The sequence below is a fragment of the Tamandua tetradactyla genome, chromosome 19 (genome assembly GCF_023851605.1).
Source record: "Tamandua tetradactyla isolate mTamTet1 chromosome 19, mTamTet1.pri, whole genome shotgun sequence".
Classification (NCBI taxonomy): Eukaryota; Metazoa; Chordata; class Mammalia; order Pilosa; family Myrmecophagidae; genus Tamandua; species Tamandua tetradactyla.
In genome coordinates, this window is record NC_135345.1 from 37,615,472 (window position 1) to 37,640,378 (window position 24,907).

The following is a 24,907-nucleotide window of genomic DNA, read 5'->3' on the forward strand; positions in this document are numbered from 1 at the left end:
AATACCTGGGTTTACTTTTCTTAAGCAAATATCTAATTGCATAAGTCAATTTTCAGTAAAAACAATTTAATCAAGGAAACTTTAGTAAACAGTTTTAATGTGTTTTTCAGTATTTTATTTAATGTCATTAATAACCCATCATTTCAACCAAGAAAAAAAGAAGGTGCTAATCTAGAGCAAAAGTCATTTTATTATTATTCCTCTACTTTTTTCTGTCTTCCAATTTCTTTTTTTTTAAGGGCAAGAAACAAAATATGAAAGAATGTAAGTACTAGAGAGAAAAGACTGAGTCATAAATTGAATAATTAAGATATATAAATAATTGGAAATTTATATACATGAACATCTCATTTAGGTATAATTGTCCTACATTTACTGAAGCCAAACAAAAAAAAAATGTGTTTTTATGGCTGTGACAGTTTGAATCTATTATATATTCCAGAAAAGCCACCTTTTAGACCTGATCCAGCCTCATGGGGGTAGCCATTTCTTCTAGTCCTGATTCAGTATGCAGGGTTAAAACTTTTAATTAGATTATCTCCATGGAGATGTGACAAGCCCAATTGTGGGTATAACCTTTTGATCAAATGGAGATGTGACCTCACCCATTCAGGTGTATCTTAATTAGTTTACCGAAATCCTTTAAAAGAGGAAACATTTTGGAGAGAGCCAGAGCTGACAGAGAGAACCAAGAGACACTTCAGAGCAGATGCAGACACTTGGAGGGCAGTTACTTCCAAGCTTACAGAATCTGAGGTTTGGAGATGAAGGGCTCAGCAAACACAGAAGTGTGCCTTCCCGTGAGATGCTGAGCAAGCCAGAAGCTAGAGTCGTGTCCCAGAGAAGCTAAACAGAGGCCCACAGACACTAAGTGAAGAACTCCCACAGGAAGCAGAGGCTGAAAACAACAAAGACCAGGAGCAAGGAGCCGGCATCTGCCTTTCCAGCTGACAAAGGTTTTCCACACCCATCAACGTTCCTTGAATTAAGGTAGCTTTTCCTGGATGCCTTAATTTTGGTATTTTCATAGGCTTAGAACTGTAAACTTGTAACTTACTAAATTCCCTTTTTTAAAGCCATTTCATTTTTTATGTTACATTCTGGCAGCATTGAACAAACCAATACAAAGGTGTATATTTAAATTTGTAGAATTACCACGATTTTACTACACAGAAATTTAATAGACTAGAAATGTCATTTTTAACATAATGCATTCTTTGAACAGCAAAAAGGAAAATTAAGAGGCATAGAGGCAGAAAAACAAAGAACTGATTATGGAAAAAAATTAAAATGTATGGGACTGACCTTGGAATTTTCTAGTCTCTGAAAGAGAAAGGTCTCTCCATAAGGAATAATGGAAGATGAATTCTCCTCATTTGAATCTTTTAGAGGAATTATAGGATGAGAATGGAAAGATGTAAGTAATGTGAAATATTTTTTTTTAAAAAGGCATATGTTTATTTTATAGTAATACCACATCTCAAGCTTTATTCTGTGAGAGTCCAAAATTGAGCTCATAATTCTTACCTCCAAATCAAGTCCCCCCACCATCTTTTTGATGTATATACCTTGTATATATCACTTGTATATACCTCCTTGTGTGTGTACGTGTGTGTGTGTGTGTGTGTGTGTGTGTATATATATATACACATTCCTTGTATATATCACTCACTTCAACCATGATATATTACTTATGGTTTCTTAAACTGTGACATATCATAAATGCCCTTGCCAACTCTAAGATCCACATTAATATAACCAACCAAGTGTATTTTCTGCATATAATGGAAATTATGGTGATCTCATTTATGTTAATTCCTGAATAAGAGAACAGTTTAAATGGCAGAAAAGTTAACATCAATGGCAATTTTCAATAAGCGATTATAAAAGTTCACTAACATAATAGCCAGATGTTATCTTATTCAAAATTCCAGAATCCACTTAATACAATTCCTTTAATACCATAACTGTAAATAAACCATTTTAAGAGAATGTCCAAAATCCTTGAATTGTACTGATCTACAAGAAAGAATTCTCAACACTTGCATTTTCTGCTCAGTAACCAAGTGCTTGCCATCTTTTTCTTGAAAAGAATGTTATTAATTTGTATACACAGAATTTTCAAGAAGAAAGAAAGGACTCCATTAAAGATCAATTTACCAGAACAATAATGCAGCCCTTTCCTATTATCATGGCAAAATTACCTTCCATATACCTTTGTCCTGTATCCCAGACTGCCAGAGCCCATTTTAACTTAAATGCCATTGACTGTGGTAAATGATACATGAAGCTTCTACAAAACAATATATTTAAATATGCAGTACAATTTTCCAAGGAGGCTGAGTGCATCCTATTTTTATTCATTCACCTAAGTGTCTGAAGTAGAATAAACATAGGCAGACAGTTATTCCCATTAATTCCTATTCCACAGGTAGGCTAATGTGTCAATCACATTATTTAAACATTTAACACTATCAAATGATTGCTAACTAATTCACATAGACTTTAAAGGCAGGAACTCACTTTGCTGGGCCACAGATTTTCCAGTTGAGGCAACAATTTTTCTTCTTTCACGGAAATAGCTGAAAAAAAATAAAAGGGGAAAGAGTTATAAGTTACTATTTGGAGTAAAGGATTAATTGTAGAGACATATATCTTTTGAGGAGAAAATCAATATTCAAAAATAAGTTTGATTGAAAATAAACAAAATGACCAAATTCCACAAATGTATTTTTCTATCTATCCTTAAAGGAAGAGAGTTCACTGGATTTTATACATATTTGTTTCCCATCTCTATAATTCACAAAATTAAATGAACTGTGCGTCCAAAGATGCCAGCCATAAAGTAGAAATAAAGAGATTAAAACAAATTTTAAAATAAAATAAAAATTAATCATTTAAACCCACTGGTTAGAATTTCTCAATATATATTCCAGAGTACTGGAAGAGGCAGGGAAAAGAAATTTCAGGTCTCTTTTCACACCTCCCTTTGGCTTCCCACATGGAAGAAGATCTCTACATTGGAATGTCTGGGTACTATCTCAGTTTAAAAAAAATAAAAAGAAAAGGAAAAAAAAAATGTGTTTTTCTTAAAAATAACTTTAGATTTACAGAAACGTTACAAAAACAGTACAGAGAATTTCCATATATTATTCACCCCGTGTCTCCTAATATTAGCAGCTTACAGAATCACAGCACAATGATCAAAACTAGAAAAAGGATTATTAACTACAGACGTTCTTCGAATTTCTCCAGATTTTCTAATGCCCAGGATCCTACAATGCATCTGACTATCACGTCTCTTTAGACTCCTATGACAGTCTCTCAGTCTCCAATTCTTTCTTGACCTTGAGACTTATGAAGAGTTTTGGTCAAGTATTTGGTAGAACATCCCTCAGTTCACATTTGTCTGACAATTTCTCAAGACTAGACTGAGGTTATCTATTTAGCAAGAATATCACAAAAGCAGCACAATCCTTTCTTAGATCAATACAGTCAATATGTCCTATTATCAGTGATTAAACTTGATTAAGGTAATGCTTACCAGTTTTTTTCCTTTTTGTAAAGTTATTATTTTCCCTTCATAATTAACACATATTTGGGGAAGCAACACTGACAGTATGAAAATATACTGTTTCTCTTCAAGCATATGCCTGCTAATTTTAGAATCTTGCCTGAAACTACTATTATTGTAGTTTCGGTAACTCTGATTTTCTTTTCCTTCATCCATTCTATGTTTATCAACTGGAATTCTACTGGTAAGGAAGAGCTGTCCCTAATTTCTCCCTCATTTATTCACTTATTTATTTATATTAGTCTGAACTCATATACATTTACTTTAAACTTCAGTTAAATTCCCATACTATCAGCATTTATTTTGTTAATTATACTGTTCCAGGTTCGGTAACTGAAAGTTCCTTCAGATACTAAAAAACCCCAAAATATTTAAAACAACTGTTTTCAGACACTGCACAAGAGGCAGTATAGGACGTGATCTCCAGGAAAAGAAAACAAATGAGGTGGGCCCTACAACTTTCCTGGATTTCTGCCTGGAGTAATTTTCTAGAGAGCAATACAGAGATAGAAAACCTGAGCAAACCACCAAAAGTCAGAGACCGAAACAAAGGTCAGGGTCTGGGGAGGCCAAAGGGGCCAGAATTTGGAACACAGAGTACCAGCAAGGAGGGTGGTATTCAGAGAAAGAGCTTCAGAAACATACAGAGTCCTCAAGTCTTTGGCTAATTATTAATCTATGAAGGCATACAGTGAAACTCCACAAGATCAGACAAAGAAAATTTGCCAGGGAAGAACAATTACTGGGGCACGGCAAGCTGAACATTTCTCTAGAGTACACATGAACCTGGGAAACATTCAAATTCCCAGTAACCAAAGTGAAGATACCTCATTGAATACACAAGAGTATTTAGTAGTAGAATGACTACACGTTGATTATGGGCACTCAGCACTAGGGTAAAGATTAATCCAGGCCTACCATTAAAAATAGTGTAAAACAAACTTCAAAAGAATCAGTCTGATCCAGAAATAGCTGCCACTACAGTCTGACACTCTTAACAAAACAGAACAAGATCTTTACACACAAAAATGTAAAAGTCACCACATGATGCGACTAATACTTAAGACACGCAAAGAAAACAGATATGACCTATAAACAGAAAAAAATCACTCTATAGAAAGAGACACAGAAATTAAAGATATACGGAATTAACCTACAAGGAATTTAAAATAGCTATTATAAATATGGTCATGCGACTTATGAATTTAAAGGAAAACATGAACACTATGAAGGGAGAATTGGAAAATATATAAAAAGACACAAAAGGAAATTTTAAAGGTAAAAAACAAACAAGCAAAATGAAATGCAAATTCCTGAATAGAATTAACAGAAGATGAGAAACTTCATGAAAAAAGATCAGCATAAGACAAATCAATAGAAACTATACAAACTAAATTAAAGAGAAAAAAATAAATTATGAATAGAGTCTCAAAAACCTGCAGGACATAATAAGTAGTCTAAAAATGTGTCACCAGAGTACCAGTAGCAAGAAAGGCAAAAAAAGAAAATTACGTCAAAGCACTTGAGTTATCACACTCATGATAAAAAAAAAAAAGAGTGATAAAAAGAAAATCTTAAAGTGAGTCACTGAAAAAAAAAAGACCTATGTAAAGAAATAAAGAAAAGATTTAATACAACCTTCTTATCACAAAATATGAAAGCCAGAAGAAAGTAGTATAGGGATTTAAAGAGCTAAAAGAAAAATAAACTAGAATTCTAGATCTAATAAAAATAACTTTAAAAGTAAAAACAATGTAGGGGGTGCAAGGGTAGTTCAGTGGTAGAATTCTTGCCTGTCCTGTGGGAGACCTGGGCTCGATTTCTGCCCCATGCACTTCTCAAACAAACAAGTAAATAAACAAATGAAAATTCAAACAAAAATCCAACAAAATGGTGCTGCAATAAGGGGATACTCACATGGAAAAAGAATGAAATGTGATCCCTGCCAAACAGCATACAAAAAAAAAAAAGTAAAAGCAATGTAAAGATTATTTCAAAAAAACAAAAAAAAAACAAAAGAAATGATCAACAGCACACTTGCACTAAAAGGCGTGCTATGCCCTCCTCCTCTTTACATGAGTCATGACTCCCAGGGGTGTAAACCTCCCTGGCCACATGGGACAGAAATCCAAGAATGAGCTGGAACTAAGCATCAAGGGATTGAGAAAACTGTCTCAACCAAAAGGGGGAAGAAACAAATGAGACAAAATAAAGTGTCAGTGGCTGAGAGATTTCAGAGTCGAGAGGTAATCCTGGAGGTTATTCTTACACATTATATAGATATCCCCTTTTAGTTTAAGGTATATTAGAGAGGTTAGAGGGAAGTTCCTGAAACTTAAACTGTAGAGCTAGCTGTGTTCCAGTAACCATGTTTCTTGAAGATGATTATATAATGATATAGCTTTCACAATGTGACTGTGTAATTATGAAAATCTGTGCCTGATGCTCCTCTTATCTATAATATGGACAGATGAGTAAAATATGTGTATTAAAATAAATAAATAATAGGGAGAACAAATAAATTGAGTAGACTGAAATACTAATGATTAATGAAAGGGAGTGGTAAGGGGTATAGAAAAAAAATAGGGGAAAGAAAGGTTAAAATATATTGGGTAGATGGAAATACTAGTGGTCAATGAGAGGGAGGGGTATGGGGTATGGTATTATGAGTTTTTTCTTTTTTCTTTTTATTTCCTTTCCTGGAATGATGCAAATGGTCTAAGAAATGATCATGGTGATGAATATACAACTGTGATGATACTGTGAGTCACTGATTGTTCATCAAGTATGGGATGTTCATATGTTAAGAAAGTTCGTGTTTGTATGCTGTTTTGTTGTGTCAATATAAAATAAATAAATAAATAAAAGGCATGCTAAAAGAATGTACGCAAATGTGGGTAAATATAAAGAAAATTTTGCGTTATTAATTTCATAACTGCCTCTTGATAGCAAAAATAATAATGCATTATGTGGTTCATAGCATATGTAGAATAAAACAGGAAGATAACAGCACAAAATATAACAGGATCCAAAGGAAATATAATGTTGAAAATTCTTCAATAATAAATATCACTATTTGAAGGTTCAGTATTTAGAGATATACCTTATGTGAGAGTCAGGTTCAGGTGTCAACTTGGCCAGGTGATGATGACCTGTTCTGTTTTGTGGACTTAAATCATCAGTATGTGAAATTCATCTATGGCTGATTATATTTGCGGTGGGCTAAGGGATCATTTCATAAAGAGTGAGGTTTAACTTAACTAGCTGCATGCTTGGAAGAGGGAGGTCAGAAGAGAGCTCAGCAGCTCAGCATACCTCATCTCAGCATTCAGAATCACCACAGGGAAAACCTTTGAACCCAGAAGCTTAGGGAAGCCCAGCAGATGTGCCTTCGCATTGACTGAGAAACTCAAATGAAAGCTAGCTACCCTTCCTTTGACATACTATAAATTTGTAACTAAATAAATCCCCTTATTAAAAGCCAATCCATTTCTGGTGTGTTGTTTTCTGACAGCTTTCGCAAACCAAACTACATTACAAACAAATAGTGGAGGTAAAATAGAACGCAAAAAGATTTATAATTCCAATGGTGAAAGAAATGTACTTTAATTTTTTTTTTTTTTAACATGGGCAGGCGCCGGGAATCGAACCCAGGTCCTCTGGCCTGGCAGGCAAGCATTCTTGCCTGCTGAGCCACCGTGGCCCACCCAAGAAATGTATTTTAAATATAAAGGCAGATAGGTTAAAAGTAAAAGGATGGAAAAAAAGATCATGCAATCTTTAACATAAGAAAGGCAGTTAACATCACATAAAGTAGAATTCTGAATAAGGAATATTACAAGGGATAAAGAGAAACATTTAATAATAACAAATGGATAGAACCATCAAGAAGACATAATACTAAAAAAGTACGACAACACTTAAAAACATATGAAGCAAACCTGATAGATTTCAAAGGAGAAAAAGAAAAGTTCACAAAGTTGATGACTTCAACATTCGCTAGTAGTTTAAAAACATAGACAGGTAGTCAGTAAAGATACAGAAGATGTGGACAATACCATCAACCATGTCCCAATAACTGACAAGTTGAAGAACACTTCTCAAGATCATTATTTTCAATTGCACATGGATCATTCACCAAGACAAATCATATACTAGTTCAATGAGTTTAAAAGGATTTAAATCATGCATAATATATTATATAATATCAATAGGATGAATATAGAAATAAAAAGCAGAAGGATATCTGTAAAAGTCTCTAAAATATACAGAAAATAGAACAGAATTTTAAATAACCTATAAGTCAAAGAAGAATCAAATGAGAAAAATAAATGGGAAAAAAAACTTTAACTGAAAAAATAAAAACAGTTCGAATATTGCCAAAAGAATACTTAGTGAGAAATTTATGGATCCTAAATGCTTACATTATAAAAGGATGTTAAAAAGGAATGATCTGATAATACCTTAAAAAAAAAATAATAGAACAAATTTAGTCCCAAGTAAATAGCAGCAAGGAAATAATAAAGAAAAGAACAGAAATCCATGAAATGGAATATAGACAAAAGAAAAATCATTGAAACCCAAATTGGTTCTTTGGAAAGACTGCTAAAACTGGTAAATCTCTAGCAAAACTGATGAAGGAAGAAAAAGAGAGAGAGCACAAGACAGGTGGCACAAGTTACCAATATCAGAGAGTAGAATTGAAAGAAAGAACAGCATTACAAATTACACAACATTAAAAAAGGATAATTACAGATTAAGAAAAAGTTTATGCCAATAAACACAATAACAGATAAAATGGACATATTCCTTGAAAGACCCAAATTACCAAATTTGACACAAGAATGAAATAGAAAATCTCAATAGCCCTAAATCTATCAGAGAAATCTAATTCAGTAATTAATTACCCACCCATAAACAATTCCAGGCCAAGATACTTCACCAATAAATTCTACCAAACATTTAAGAAAGAAATAATAGGAAGCCTACACAAACTCTGTCAAGGGAAGAAAGGATGTATCCCAACTCATTCTATGAGCCCAGCAGTACTCTGATACTAAACCATTGAAAACAAAACTACAGATAAATATTCCTCATGATCACAGATGTAAAAATGGCTTTAAAATTTGGCAAATCAAATTTAAAATCCTATAAAAAGGATAATACATTATCAACAAGTAGAATTTAACCCAGGTAAGCAAAGTTAGTTTAACATTAGAAAAACCAATCAATTTAATTCACCACATTAACAAAATATAGGAGAAAAAACATATAATCATGACAATAGATCCAAAGAAAAAAAAATAGTTGCCAAAATTCAATATCCTTTCATGACAAAGGGTCTTAGCAAACAAGGAATAGAGGGCAACTTCCTCAAACTGAAAATGGGCCCACATGATACTTAATACTGAAAGCCTGACTGGTTCCCCATTAAGATTGGAAGCAAGGCAGAAGGTCTGCTCTTATCAATTCTATGTAACATTATTTTGGAAGTAGTATCCAGTGCAATAAGGTAAGTGAAAGAAATAAAAGGCATCCAAATTGAAAAGGAAGAGGTAAAACTTTTGTTAATCACAGCTAACATCATCTTGCAAGTAGAAAATCCGAAAACACTACCAAAAGACTTCTCAAACTAATAAAATAAATCCAGTAAGGTGCAAGATAAAAGTTAAATTTTATATACATAAAAAAGGATATTTTAAATATGAATTGCATAAATTCTAAAAGGAAAAATTTATATATACATACAGAGATTACCACACCAAAAAATCAATAATATTTCTATATTCTGGCAATAAACAATTGGAAAAATAACTTGGAGATACAGTTTCTTTTTTTTTTTTTTTTTTTTTTTTTTTTTTTATTTTTTTTTTTTTAAAGGAAAGACAGAGAGAAGGAAGGAAGGATGGAAGAAAGGGAAACATCTTTTTAAACATTTTCTTGTTTTATTGTATTCTGTTTCTCCGTTTTTGTTACATGGGCTGGGGCCGGGAATCGAACCGAGGTCCTCCGGCATAGCAGGCAAGCACTTTGCCCGCTGAGCCACCGCGGCCCGCCCGAGATACAGTTTCTTTTACAGAAGCATATGAAAACTAATGGGATAAATATACAAAAATATGGGTAAGATCTGCACACTGAATAATATAAAACATTGCTGAGAAAAATCAAAGAGGGCCTGAATAGATGCAGAGATACACCATGCTTAGGGATCAGGAGACTGAATATTGTTAACACTCACTATTGACTCTGTATGTCATTACTTCCCATATTTATGTAGAGATTCAACACAATCTCATCAAGAGTCCAGCAGGCATTGTATAGCATCTTATAGACAAGCTAACTTAAAAAATTACATGCAAATACTACAGCATATATAGATATGTATTATGACCTGGAATGGTCATAATAAATTTTGAAAGAAACAAAATTAGACTTACACAACAAAATTTCAATGGCTAGAGAACATACATAAATTAACACAAGAGAATGTGAAGCCCACATATAATTCCACACATTTGTGTTCTAATGATTTTTGAAAAAGGTGCCAAGACAATTCACCAGAAAAAAGGATAATCTTTCAACAAATGTTGCTGATACCACTATGGAAAACAAAAAAGTGAATATCAACCAATACTTCATAGCTTGCACAAAACTGACTCAAAATGGAATTGAGACATAAATGTTAAAATCTCTGGAAAGAAACATGGGAGAAAATATTTGTAACCTTTGAATAGGCAAAGATTTCTTATATAGGACTTAAAAACAAAACTTACAAAGGCAAAAACTGAAAAGCTGAACCTTGTCAAAATTTAAAACATACAATATCTTTCTGATAAATTGACTTGTCTCCAAAATATAAAAAGAATTCTTAGAAGCCAATAATAAGAAAAATTGACCTTTTTTATGGGCAAAAATTTTAATATACATTTTAAAGAAAAGAGATATATGAATATGGTACCACCATATACCCATTAGTATGGCTAAAATTAAAAAGATTGAGAATATCAAGTCTTTGAGAATATGAGCAATAACTAAAACTTTTTAAACTTCTGATAGGAATGCAAAAGGGCACATCCACTTTGGAAAACTGCTTGGCAGTTCCTTATAGAAGTTAAACATTCACCAAATTTAAGACCCAGATATTCCAATCCTAGAAATTTACCCGAAAGATTTGAAAACAAACATCCACAGAAAGAGCTGTATACAAACCTTCACAGGAGTTTTATTCTCAATAGGGAAAAACTTGAAACGACCTGTATTTACACTGACAGGTGAACGGATAAATAAACGATGGTAAAGGGACACAAGGGAATAACACTCATCTAAAAGGAAAGAAATTAGTAATAATTAATAATAATATGAATCTCGAAACCATCATGCTAAGTAAAAGAAGCCAGACATAAGAGAGTACATATGAAATGATTCTATGTAGGGTATGAGAGGGACATGCTGTTTGAAAAGGCACTCGTTTTTCTTAGGGATAATGGAACTGTTCTGTTTCTTGACTGTGGTGATAATCTATGGGTTTATACATCTTTCAAAATTTATCAGATTATATCTGAGCTAGGTTGGAGCTGTTATATAGCATGTTCTTCTAGGGCCATGTTCTTTTAATCCATTCCTATGGGTGTGGACCTCTCGTGGGATGGACTTTGGTTAGGTTTTTTCAATTGAGATGTGACCCGGCCCATCCAGGGTAGGTCTTAATCCTTTTACTGGGGTCCCTTACCAGAGGATAAAAGAGAGTAAAAGCCCCTGGAGAAACTGAAAAAGAAATAACCAGAGAAGTCTGGGGAGAGAGAGAGCTTAGAGAGTTTAGAAAGAAGCTGAGAGAGAACCCACAGATGCTCAGACAGGATTTCACCAAACCAGGAACTGGTGGCTTAAAGCAATGAAATCCAGAGTGAAAGACCAACAGCCGCGGGACATGTGCCTTGTTATCTGACAGAGAAACCCCGGAAGCAGAACACAGCTCATATAAAGTGACTCAACTGTCAGCGAAGACAGAGAGGAAAATATAAAGCAAAGGAGAAAGTAAGGTCTTTTTAATAACTAGATCAGTTGGGTACCCACATGAAATAAAACTACCTCGGACCATACACAGAAATCAATTCAAGGTGGATTACAGTTCCCAGTGTGACCAAACAATAAAGAAAATAATACAGAATACCTTCATGCGTCTAAACAGGACAAGAAAAAGTTCCAACTCTAAAGGAAAGTACTGGGGTAAGTTAAAATTCAGAATTGTTATTCATTAAAAGTCACCGTTAAGGAATAAAAAAGCAATATACAGAGACGGAGATTTCAAAAAAAAAAAAAAAGGCCGCATATCCATAGTAAAATAATAACTCTTGAAAATCATTATGAGAGATAAAAAGTGCAAGTCAAAAACCACCACCAGATTCTCGCTAGTTCGATCCGTAGCGGGAGCAGAGGGCAAACCCCCGGAGAGCCTGAGCAGCCCCACGCCGGCCTAGTTGCCATCACACTCCGAAAGAAGCTGCAGCTGCCACTGCCACAGCCCGCCCTGGTCACCATCACCGCAACCGGGGCAGAGAGGCCGAGACCCCGCAGCCGCCTGCCGCCCCCGCGCTCAGCACTGCCGACAGCAAGCCAGGTACCACCCGCAGCAGCGCAGGGACCGCGTCCTGGGCGCCTTCACATTGGGCGGGCGCCTGCCAGGGGGAACAAGAAAGTCATCATCGCAACGAAGGTTTTGGGAACAGTACAATGATTCACTGTAAAAAACGGATATGGTTTCATCAACAGAAATGACATCAAGGAAGATGTGCTTGTACACCAGACTGCCACAAAGAAGAATAACCTCAGGAAGTAGCTTCGCAATGTAGGAGATGGAAAAAACTCTGGAGTTTCACATTGTGGAAGGATAAAAGGGGGTGGCGGCAGTAAACGTCACAGGCCCTGGTGGAGCTCCAGGGCAAGGCAGTAGATATGCAGCAGACCGTAAACCATTATACAATTACAGAGGTTATACACGCTGTAGGGGTCCTCCACGCAATTACCAGAATAGTGAGAATGGGGGAAAAGAAGGCAGGATCAGAGTGCTACTGAAAGCCAGTTCCAACAACGCAGGTCCTACTGCAGGCAACAATTCCCACCTTGCTACCTACCGAAACCCTTGCTATGTACTTGTGGGCATGAACCACAGTACTCTAACCCTCCTGTACAAGGAGAAGTGATGGAGGGTGCTGACAACCAGGGTGCAGGAGTACAAGGTAGACCAGTGAAACAGAGTATGTATTGGGGTTACAGACCACGATTCTGCAGGGGCTGGCCTCACCAAAGGACAGCTTAGAGAAGATGGCAATGAAGAGTATAAGGAAAATCAAGATGAGATCAAGGTCAGCAGCCACCTCAACGTTGGTACCACAAAGCAGATGCCTAGAAAACCCTAAACCACAAGAAGGGAAAGAGACAAAAGCAGCCAAACGACCAGCTGAGAATTTGTCAGCTCTGGAGGCTGAGCAGGACCCAGCTGAGTAAATGCCATCTTACCATGTCTACTATCATCCTGTTTAGTCATGCAACAAAAGTAAATATGATATTCCAGCAATAAGAAATGAACAAAAGATTGAAGCTGAAGACCTTAAGTGCTTGCTTTGTGCCTGTTGACCAGATAACTAGAACTATCTGTATTATCTATGCAGCATGGGGTTTTATTACTGTTACTTAAAGACATTGCTTTTTGGTAATGACAACTGTGCACTTTTAAAAGCCTGTTTTTTTCTCATACACCTTTAAAGGTTTTTAAATTGTTTCATATCTGGTTGAGATTTTTAAGAACCTCATTTTTAATTATAGTAAAATTTACAACTTTATTTTTTTTTTTAAAGTCAACAAACTGCAAGGACCTGTTAATTAAGGTCTTAAATATTGTCTGGGTAAAAAAAAAACACCAAAAAGCAGGGGCACGGGTAAAGGACTTGAACAGGCACCATTTAAAAGATAAAAACGTTGCCAATAAATATATTAAAATTGGTAAGCATCCTTGGATCATCATCAAATGCAAATTAAACCACATGGAAATAAAACTACAACTACATATTCAGGTATATGGCTAGAATTTTTTAAATTACCAAATGTTTTTTGAGGATGTGAAACAGGAGTAATGCATACATTGCTAGTGGTAATATAAATAAGTTTAAGTTTAACCACTTTAGAAGGACTGTTTTCTATCATCTACCAAAGTAGAAGATATGCATGTTCCATAACCCAGCAATTCTACTTCTAAGTGTGTGCTCAACAGACATGCACAGAGATATACTTCAAGACAAATAATCCACAAGTCCATCAACAGACTAATAGAAAAACAAGTTTTGAGAGATTCACACACAGGAATGCTACTTAACAATAAAACAAACAAACTGACACACAACAACATGGACGCATCTCAAAAATATCAAGCTGAGTAAAAGACATCAGACACAAAAGATTACATGCTGAATAAGGTCTGTATGAAATTCTAGAAGAGGCAAAACTGATTTATAGTGAGATCAATAGATGTCTTGGGTGTAGAGTAGGGGAATTTACTGCAAAGAGGCATAAAAGAGTTTTGGTGAATGATGGAAAAGTTCTAAATCTTGATTATGCTAGTATACACGTGGGTACATATAAAACTCATTCAAATTATATTCTTATATCAGGCCATGTCATTATATGCAAATTAATTCCAACTAAAGATTATATATGTGCATCGCAAATGTATTTATATATGTATACATATAAATATATAAAATGCCAGGAAGCAATGAGGATATGAAGTATTTATCAATAATAGAATGGATATCATGGTATGTACATATGAAGAAATACTATATGATAGAAAAAATGAACAAACTCCCAACGCAGGTACCAACATAGATGAGTCTCACAAAGTTAAGCTAAAGAAGCCAGATATAACCATTCAACATATTACAACACATATTTATTAAAAATTCACAGAAGGCTTCCAATTGACCAAGATGGCAGCATAAGGCACTTCATGCCTCATTTCCCACATAATCATTGAACGACTAGCAGAGCAACCTTCCTCAAAACTCTAGAAAACAGTCAAAGGTTTGCAGTAACTGAGTGAGCACCCAAACAAGAAAATAAGAAAATGTAGCTTTAAAAATGGTAGGAAAAGCTCCTGGCTCCCTTGCCTGTCCCTCCACGCCCATCCCTGGCACACTTGGAGCCAGCCTATATTCCCATTGTGGGTCTCTGGTTCCGTTCCAGAGGGAGCAAAATAACTCCTATGTGCATTCTGGGTGCCTGTAAATCAGTGCTAATCTATCCATGACAGCATAAAATTTCGAGCCAGGAAACTCATCTCAGGCTAGCCCTCCCAGAACTTGCCCGGTGCACAGAAGCAGCTTGCAGACAACTAATGCAATATAAGAAACAAATAAGTCAAAGAGGACAGGGGCAAAGGATTACCTACTCTGAGTCACACAACAGAGCATTCAGAAAGAGCAGAAAATCTATCCCATAGGGAACAGAAAAGATTTTTGAATTCCTATAAACAGGAGAATTTTTAAGGCCACAAGTAAGCACAGGATGGGGAAAGAAGCAGGCTCAGAAAAGGCACACGAACCACATTGTTCACATTCACCGGGGGCAGATACTGATAGAACTAAATTCTGAAGGAATTTACCAAACCAATATGCAAAGACTATTAAATGTAGTTTTGCCTTGTTTGTTTTTATTAGCTCTTAGCACTCAAGAAAATCTCTGTCATAACACTAATTGGCTACAAACTTAAGGAACAGATAGATCAGGGACTAAATCCCAAAATGAACACTTTAAACAGTGTATAACATGCAACAAAAGATTACAAGAAAAAGAAAGAAACAGGAAATGATGGCCCATCCAAAGAAACAAGATAAAAATCCAGCAACCATCAACAAAGACCAGACTTTAGACATCTACAATGAAGACTTCAAAAATAAAAGCATTCTGTTAGGGGCTTTATATTTCTGTATTTATATATATATATTTATATTTATATATTTCATTCTCTTATTTTATCCTCATAATAGCCTATGAGTAGGGCTTGGTTTTTCAATCCTACCAATGAAGAAACAGAGGCTCCCTTGCCAATCCCACAGCTAAGGAAAGAAGTCGGCCACAAGGTCAATTTTGTCTTGAATGCAAAGTCTATGTTCTTTCTTCTTTCTGCTACTTTCTACCCCATGTTTTTCCCACCAATTGTCCTGAAAAACTGTGGATCACTTCTAAATTTGAAATATAAAGCCTGGCTGATTTGTAAAAATTTAAAAACCCATAAAGAAAAGCAGTAGTCATCACCCTCTCTTGTTATTAGGGCTTTGTGACCTTGACCAAGTTGCGTAACAATTCTAATCATTGTTTCCACATTTATTAAAGGGGAATAAAAATCGGGCCCGCTGTTAGGGATATTATGTGGATTAATGAGAGGATGCTTGTAAAATGCATAAGGCAAGCCCTTCACAATGTAAAGATTCAGCAAGGAAGAGCCAATGATTATTTTATTAGAGAAAAGAATAATTGCTCCTTCTGGTAAACTTAATGTGACTATTAATTTTTTAAAGCCCTTAAAAGTCTGAATATTCTTCATTTGTAACAGTGAAAATAACTATTGGGGGATAAGTTGTGTTTTCTTCTTTTAATGCATACAGTAGTTATGCATAAAATACATGCATCGAGGTAGACGAATGTCAGAATAGTAAGTGAAACAGAAGTTGCCTAAGCATAGTATTTTCATAAATCAAAAACATCCCAAACAATACCACTGTATCTATAATAACAGTACAAAAACATACATGACTAGGATAAATAAATTCATGATATTGGTTACTTCTGAGCAGGAATGGAGTGGTGGGGAAATTAGCTGAATTTATTATTTTTAAACAAAATTAAATTCTGAATTCATTTTGGCAGGATATTAATATTTGTTAAATCTAGACAGTGCCTTATGGTGAGAATCTTTAATATACAAGATTTTTTAGTATGTATGAAATTTTCCAAATTAAAAATAACTTTGTCTTAATATTTTTATTGTGGTATTCAAACTATTTCTTAAAGTTGTTTCTTACTATAATCCCTAACCAGGAAGCAAGAGTTACTTGCTGAACTCCAAAAAATTAGAGCAAAGTTATGACCTGAGGGTGATAACCTCATCTTGACTTTTGTATCATTACTCCCCCGACCCCGCCTAATACTTTAGACCAATTAGTTTATAAATAATAAACTAATATTGTTGAAGGCCTGTCCAAACATCACAAACATATGCAAATGTACAAGCAGAACTTGATGGCAAAAAAAAAAGGGAAATTTAAAAACACAAAAAACTTACTCTCAACAAATTAAAACTTGCTCAAATACAAATACGTTTCTTAAACCCAAATGATTGTGTTTTATGTCAATGATTTAGAGTCCATTAACTTGGTAAGTATTTGGTTAATATTTTTCCTCATGTTAGTTTCATTGTTTTTAAAACTCTAAAGCAAGAGTTTATTTCCTGAAAACAGAAGGAACTGCTAATATTCAGATGAGTTGACACTTTGTAAATGGCTTTTGCCCTTGAAATGTAACGTATTTGTGAGGTCTTTTAAAATATCTAAATTTATTCCTTAAATTACAGAATTAATTTCTATTCAAGTAAAGAAGAACTGCTCTTTGGTGTGCTTATTAAAATGGTTTGTTTTTAAAGCATGAATTAAAAAAAGAATGGAAATCAATGAAGAATTCTGATTATAAGAGTGAATTTCCAAAAGACCTTATTTTTTCACATATTTTCAATCATAAAAATTACCAAAAAAAGCAGCAGCATGAAGATTAATACCCAAAACCTCCCTTTATCAACTAAGCCCGACTACTGCTTGACAAGTCAGTTACACCAGAAAAATAATCAATTATACGCTATAAATGTATCATCATTTCACAAAGTGTTTCTTAAAAAAAAAATGCAGTTCTCACAGTTCAAAACAGACTAACTACAGGTCACTGCAGGGTGAAATATAAAAGGAAAACAACCACAATCACAATGCAACACTTTTAAAACTGACTTGAGGTGTGCATGGTATTTAAAACACAAAAATCTGAATCCAGAAAGCATGAGAATGGGTCAAATATAGCATAGGTCAATAATGTACAACAGACAGTCCACAGATAACTGTCTCAATCTATGATGTTCCAAAAACATTTCTTTAAGATAGAAATAAATGATAATTACAGAAGGATTACAAAAAATGTCTGCATCATTACCGGTGAACTTTAACTAACAAGAAAAAGTTGCAGTTTAATTTTTTTTTCAAGTAAGGTGGATCTTTTTTAATTAAAAAAAAAATAGGAAAGTATAAACTTATTGACCATATTTTACTTGTAAAAAGTAAGGAAATAGACAACTTTACCACTAAATAAATCAAACTATTAACTGCTCAAATTCTAATTATTTAGCAGTTCTAATAAAAATTTTGCAAAGAGCGAAACAATTAGTCTATTTTTTCACTCAGCTTATATCTGAATTTCAGGATCAGTTTCTTATAATATAATATTTCTTATAATATAATGTAATATAAATATTATAAGCAGTTTTCTTTTATAATATTTAAGTTGAAATTTTGGTGAAAACAAAAAAATGTGATGAATTCCTGTACTTTTCTTATTCAATGAGGTAAACACTGGCTTATAACTCTTCTGTGAACGTTCTGCTCAGATGTATTTTAGACTCTAAAGTCTAAAATATTATTCACGCCTAATATCTACAATATCATATCTATGTATGTTTAAAGAAGAAAATCTTAGATCTTTTTCTTTTCAATAAAAAGCTCAGAGAAGGTTGGAGACTTCAGGTTTAGGTTTCAAAACTTTGATATGGCCTCCAACAGTCAAAATAAAATATTCTTCTTATACATTTTTTTACCAATGTGCTCCAATCACAGTGTACTCTTACATGCCATCCTCCCTCCCATTATCTCTGCTTTCCTATTTTCCCTTCCACCAAAACATTCAGAGGCATACACGTAGAGCAGAGAACTTTGTGATTTGTGCCATGGATAAAACAGTCGCTTGAAAGATGTATTTAAAAATCATTTAATAGGTGAAAAGGAGAAGTCTTTGGTGACCATACGATACACCTGGTCCTCCTTGCCACAAAGCAGGAGGGGCCTCCAGAGAAAGATCACAGGATACTCCAGTGGCTCCTATGGACATGGCCAGATGCTGGTTGGACTTGGCATTGGTTTGGAAACCCCAGGGACCTAGAATGACCTCTATGTGGTGTTGGGCAAGGAGCTGGTCCTTGTTGATCAGAAGAAGTGATCTTGAGGCTCACTGACCAGTGTAGCCCCACCCAATACAGCTACACCCATTCTTCTCTGAAAGAAGCAGGCTGGAATTCAGGGGAAAAGCCCAAAGCAAGAAGATCATCCATTTAACTGAAGCGCCAACTGTGTCAGATGTATTAGGTGGAAGGAGACAAGGCCTGAGCCAGTACTAGCCAAGGGAGAACAACAAAGCGCTCCCCTTCAGGAAAACACATACAGTATCCCATTCTTTGTAATAGTTGGTATGAAATATTTAATTAGGAAAGAAATCACATTAAATGCATTGGCCGCAAAGAAATATTTTATTTGTTGTAACAAGCAATGCACTAAATCAATCGTAGATGTTATTTGATCAAAGAGAAACTCTGATTATAAAATCCACAGTTTTAAAAGTCATAATTTAAAATCTTGCAATTCCTACTTACAATATAGGGGAGGAACACAAGGAAAAATAGTGGAGTCTGGCAATATTTCTTTTTACTTTCTCATTTTATGATCTGAGAGTCAAAAATGCATAATTTCCATTTACTATCACAATCAAGGAAGAAGGGAAAGGTCACAATTGGCAATATGGCCTAAAGAATCAAATAAAAAATAGCAATTACAATGTAGCTATTAATAAAATTAATTACTACTTTTAATGTTATTTCCATTCTCATATTGAAGATTCATAATCACAACATGATTAACAAGTCTTTCATGTGATAGGAAGCTTACAAGTGCACCTAAATGAGCATCAAAATATTATCAGTAAAGTTTCTGAAAGATAGCACATTCTTCTTGAAACTTAAATGTTTCATACCTGAAGTCATTCCTATGGTTCCCAAAAGTATAAGGCCTAGCAAAGATACCATCTTAACGTGTATACTTACAGTCACATGTCAAAAGGTTTGACATCCAAAGATGTGTGAGGTTTTCATTTTTACTCTAGCTTTAAAATAGTTTGCTATTGCTAAAACAATTAACAGAAATAAGTGTCATACAAAAATTAATAACCTTTTAAATCCTCAAGAAATAATCTAATCCTTCCAATGTAATCAACGTTTTTAAATATGTATTAAATGCAGTGATTAAGAAAGTGAACTCTGGAGTCCGAAGTCCTGGAATGAAATCTCAGTTCACTCGCCCTGAGGATCTTGGGAAAACCATTTAACCTAAGTTCAGTTACCTCAATTATAAAAGGGAATGAATATTACCCACTTTACAGGGCCACTGTAATGATTAGATAACCCATGGGAAATTACAAACCAAACTAGCAGCTAAGTGTTTACAACCGAATTCCTACAAAATACCAGACAATATGTTGGTACTAGGGCTGCAAAGATAAAGGCAAACAAACCAATGGCCTCTGTCCTCAAAGAGCTTGTATTCTAATGCAAGTTCCTTAAGTTAACCGGATTGTATAAATTGTCATGTTTTCTCTTGCAAATACTGCTGGACCATGCAATTACCAAGGACACCTATGGGCAAGAGAACAAGAAATGGCCATAATACCTTCCCAAGGGAAAAAGGGAGCTCTTACAGAGGTGACTGCCAAGAGCCCAAGCAGGAAATCTAATAACATTTAGTGCCACAGAATTAACAGTCAAATTTAAAAGGCTCTTGCCTCCCAGCTGAAAGGCAAGTGTTAGTTTTGGGTGAAAAAGTAACATCATACCTCAAGCCCAGAGTAAACCACAACTATCTTAAAGTGTTACTTTGAGAAACAGATGAAAATTCTCTCTGCTGCAAGTCAGGTCCTCTCAGACTCCATGGTTACTACAGGGCACCAACAACCCAAAATGCTCTGTAGGGTCCCTCTTTTGGGCTCAGTTCCTAGTGGACCTGGTTTCATCCTGTACTGTTACCATCTATTTGCTCCTGTCTCCTCCAGTAGGCTACCCACTGATTCCTCCTCACATCCCTCACACTTAGTGCTGTGAGTAGTCCCAATTAAACATTCCATAGACGTGTGGTGAGTTATAAACTGGTGCCAAGCATTGTGCCAAGCACTACAGATACAAACATTAAAAACCTGCCTCCAGCCAAAGAATAAATAACCTAGTAGAGAGGCACAGACAGCAATTCAAATATGAGAACTGCTCTAAAAGAAAACATATTCCCAGGGGTGGAGAGAAGGGCTGGAAAGAATATGCAGGTAGAATTGGGGGAAGGGAGTCCCCTAGCTAAATGAGGGAAAGCAGAATAGTTCCAGTCAATGATAAGTTAGATGACGCTGGGAAATGGTATACAAGATAAATGACAAGAGGAAAGAGTTCTAAAAGAGAAGAAATAAAAAGCTGGTTGAAGAAGTAAATAAACATATGTCGAATTCAGAAAGGAACACTAAAAGTATAGTTAAAAATAATTACATTCCCCCAAATCAAATACTTCCAGCTCATTACAGAAGTGCTTACCTCCCTGAAATTCCTCTTGTTGACCCTGGAATCTCTGGCACAGGCCGATGTCTCAGCAGGAAAGATCGGGATGGTCTTGAAACCAACTTGCTTCGACTTCTCATAGGTGCTAAGTTTGGTGATGAGGGAACATACAAATCATTTACAACCATTTCTCCTTGAAATTGAAAGAAAGGGGGTGGTGGTGAGCTTTCTAATAAGCGATTACTTCCATCTCCAGAATTTTCTTCTGAAATTGGACAGCCAAGGGAAGAAAGACATTCAGGATCTGCAGTTGGAAGCTGGCTAAGATTTTCTGAGATCAAATCATCTTTCTCTGTTCGTTCTTCATTAACTGAGCAATTCAAAGTCTTCTTTGAAATCAGAAATTCTATTTTAGTATTTTCACTACCAAGAAAAGAATCTTGAAAAGAACCCAAATTCAGGTGTGGCTCTTCTCCTGGAATGATAAAGTGGTGTTTGGGAAGAGACAATTTATCTTCTGATTCAGGAGACTGACTGTTTTCTACACTAACATCATTTCGATCAAGATTTTCTGGAACAGTCTCCACCAGTATTTGGCTAGGTGTCTGAACGCAAATGGAACCTGGAAGTTCTCTGCCAGTATTATGATCTGAAGATAGAGTATGGCCATCCTTTGACGTTTCATTATCCTTCTTTATTTTGTGAACATTCGCATATATTGGGACATCTTGCATTTTTGATAAGATTATCTGTAACTGTTTAAGTATCCTCCTACGGTGACCTGTAGGTGATATTCCCATATTGTGTAGTACCTCATCATTTATTGCTGCACAGTCCTTCACAGTATTGAAACCAAACTCTCGGAAATGTAGGAGATACTGCTCCAAATTAATACTCACTAGGAAATCTTTGATCTCAACATTTACTTTATTGACTGAGGACATAATGGTGGCTTCATTACTAAGCTGAGTTACAAAAAAACAGTACGACGAGGTATATACACAAGAGGATGTACTTTTGTATTAGTTCTTCTTGCCAAAGAAAAAATTTTCAAAATGTTACTGTCTCCACAGTTATCACCTTATATGCATAAGCCTGGAAAAAAAAAAAGAATGTATTAGGGCACTTCTATTACTAAAACCTAATTTTACTTTATGACCTTTATCTAAAGCGATGCAATAGAAACGAAGATAATCCAGACTTACTGAGAGTTTGGAATCTTTATGCGCTGTTTGTATGCCCTATAATACCAATGTTAATTGTGTTGTAGAGGCACAGGGCAGAAATGCTATGGTAGTATTAAATTATGACTTTCAAAAAGGGGAAATAATAAACAATTTAAATTAGTATTCTGCATACTGAAACATTGGATAAGCAGAGTCTTCATGGCCCTCCCTGGCATCAGTTCCATTAGGTGCTGTCATACAATCACTTTGTATTTCTATTAGCTATGCAAAGTGATTGGCTAATGTGGTAGTTAGATTCAGTTGTCCACTCGGCCAGGTGAAGTCACCTAGTTCTGTTGCTGTGGACTTGAGCCAATGGTACGTGAACCTCATCTATTGCTAATTACATCTGCAGTGGGCTAGGAGGCATGCCTGCTGCAATGAATGACGTTTGACTTAATTGGCTGTTGCTTAAATGAGAGAGCACAACATAGCACAGCCTAAGCAGCTCATCGTTCCTCATCTCAGCACATGCAGCTGAGCCCAGGCCTTTGGAGGTACAGAAAGGAGTCACCCAGGGGAAAGTTGTTGGAACACAGAGGCCTGGAGAGAAGGCCATCAGAGACCATCCTGTGCCTTCCCATGTAAGAAAGAACTTCATTTGAAAGTTAGCTGCCTTTCCTCTGAAGAACTAACAAAATAAATCCCCTTTTATTAAAAGCCAAAAAAAAAGGGGGAAATAAGTAACCTACAAACACAGAATAAAGTCATGTCAAAAATTTTATTCAACCCATTGATTAATGAGGGAACCAGTAGGGTGATTAAAGCTGATTCCAAAAGCATTTGTGGAACAGGTTTATAAAGTCCATCAGGGAAGGCACTGTTTAAAAAGTATCAGAATAAGACTGCTAGGTCAGATTAAAAAAAAATGGTTAATATCCTAAAGGAGAGCAAAATCATAATCTTTGGAGTTACCTATTCTACTGGATAAAATAGAGTTACCTATCCTATTGCACAAGCTAGTAAGAAACTTCACAACGTGTGGATTCAAACAGTAAAAAGCGAAGTCAAGCACAGGAATTAGGATTAGAATTAAATATTCCAGGGATGGTCTTGTTAAATAATACCTCTAAGCCTTCAATTAAAGAACACGTTGGGCACATTCTTTTGGTTTCCAAATGTTAGATTTTTTTTTCCCTTAACCATAGCTAAATATAATCAACTTTAGTCTTTCTTTCAAAGATACTCTTAAAACTGTGTTAGTACATATTTCTCAGATCAACAGTTTTCATTTCAAAAAAACCAGTAACATTATAAGGAAACAATTAATACTGATGTACAAGATAAGACTAGCTGAATAATTAGCTAATTCTTATACACTAGATAACAGGAAATAAGTTATTACGAAAGTAAAAGGAAAACGTTAAAAGGTTACACTTTCATCCAACATACACAGTAGATTCATTTTCTCCCAAACAGAATAATTTAACTTTTAAAAAAGTCAAATGCATCTGAGTGCCGGTTATACAGGTATATTAAGTTTGTGAAAATTGCATGAATGCAATTTCTTGTATATTACCCTGAAATAAAAAGAGCAAAGTATAGAATATGCAGAATACCCATATACTGAAGTAATAAAATGAGATATACCCAAGCTAGGTAAATGCCTCTGAACAAGCTTTGATACAATGTTTGTGGAAGTCATGTCTTAAGACCGTTCTCCAAAAGTCACAACTCTGACTCTGCATGGCTATATGCCAATTGTCCATAAGCTATCACTTCACTATTTGAAAATAAAAGCATACATTGACAATCAGGTATAAATAAATGATAAAAGCAAAAGTATGTACCTTCTTCAAGTAGCACTGCAAAAGCAGAGAAAAATACCAACAAGTGATGATAGACAGGAACTGCCTTTGTCATAAACTTCAATTAGGTATTCCTGTGTCACATCAATAGAACTAAACTTCAAAAAGAAAAAAAGGAAAAGAAAGTTAAGACTTCAACACTATACACAAACCTAACTCTCAGATAAACCACTCTTTTTTACACAGTTAGTTTTAAAATAAATGTATAATTTAATGTGTTTGCACATCACAAAATGGAAAGAATTATTTCCAATAAGCGGGTATAAAATTCATCCTCTTTAGAATTTATAAACATGTCAAACTGCTCAACCATTCAAGAAGAAAAGGAGTATCCCCCTTTTAGGTAGAATAAATCACAAAAAGCCATAGTCTTGCTTACCTGCCTCCACAAAAACTTGACAAAGGGTTAAGAGAACAAAAACAATTTTAACAAAATACACACCAAGAAATCTGTTCTACAGTCCCTACCGTAGATGTGGCTCCATCACCCACCAGGCACCCAAGCCTAAAGCCTAAAGGGCATCCCTGAGTCCTCTCTTTGGCTTACCCTCCACATCCAAGGCAGCATGTCATTTATTTTACCTCTCCCTACTCACCCCCCTTGCCATTGTTCAGACCCTCATAACATCTC

At 35.2% G+C, this 24,907-nt stretch overlaps 1 protein-coding gene and 1 pseudogene across 6 annotated transcripts in view; one reads left to right on the forward strand and one right to left on the reverse strand.

The window, feature by feature from the left end:
- Positions 1–24,907, reverse strand: part of ARAP2 (ArfGAP with RhoGAP domain, ankyrin repeat and PH domain 2) — a 267,935-nt gene that overhangs the window by 188,076 nt on the left and 54,952 nt on the right. For 5 of the 6 annotated variants that reach the window (XM_077136560.1, XM_077136562.1, XM_077136563.1 and 2 more), the window contains exons 2-5: positions 24,259–24,374; positions 21,279–22,337; positions 2,524–2,582; positions 1,306–1,382 (exon numbers count right to left, since the gene is read on the reverse strand). In XM_077136560.1, coding sequence (XP_076992675.1) covers positions 1,306–1,382; positions 2,524–2,582; positions 21,279–22,186 — 1,044 coding nt within the window. In that variant the 5' untranslated portion in view covers positions 22,187–22,337; positions 24,259–24,374. The remainder of the gene's footprint in view (positions 1–1,305; positions 1,383–2,523; positions 2,583–21,278; positions 22,338–24,258; positions 24,375–24,907) is intronic. The other variant, XM_077136561.1, reaches the window with a different exon arrangement.
- On the forward strand, positions 11,749–13,078 carry LOC143663716 (Y-box-binding protein 1 pseudogene; annotated as a pseudogene).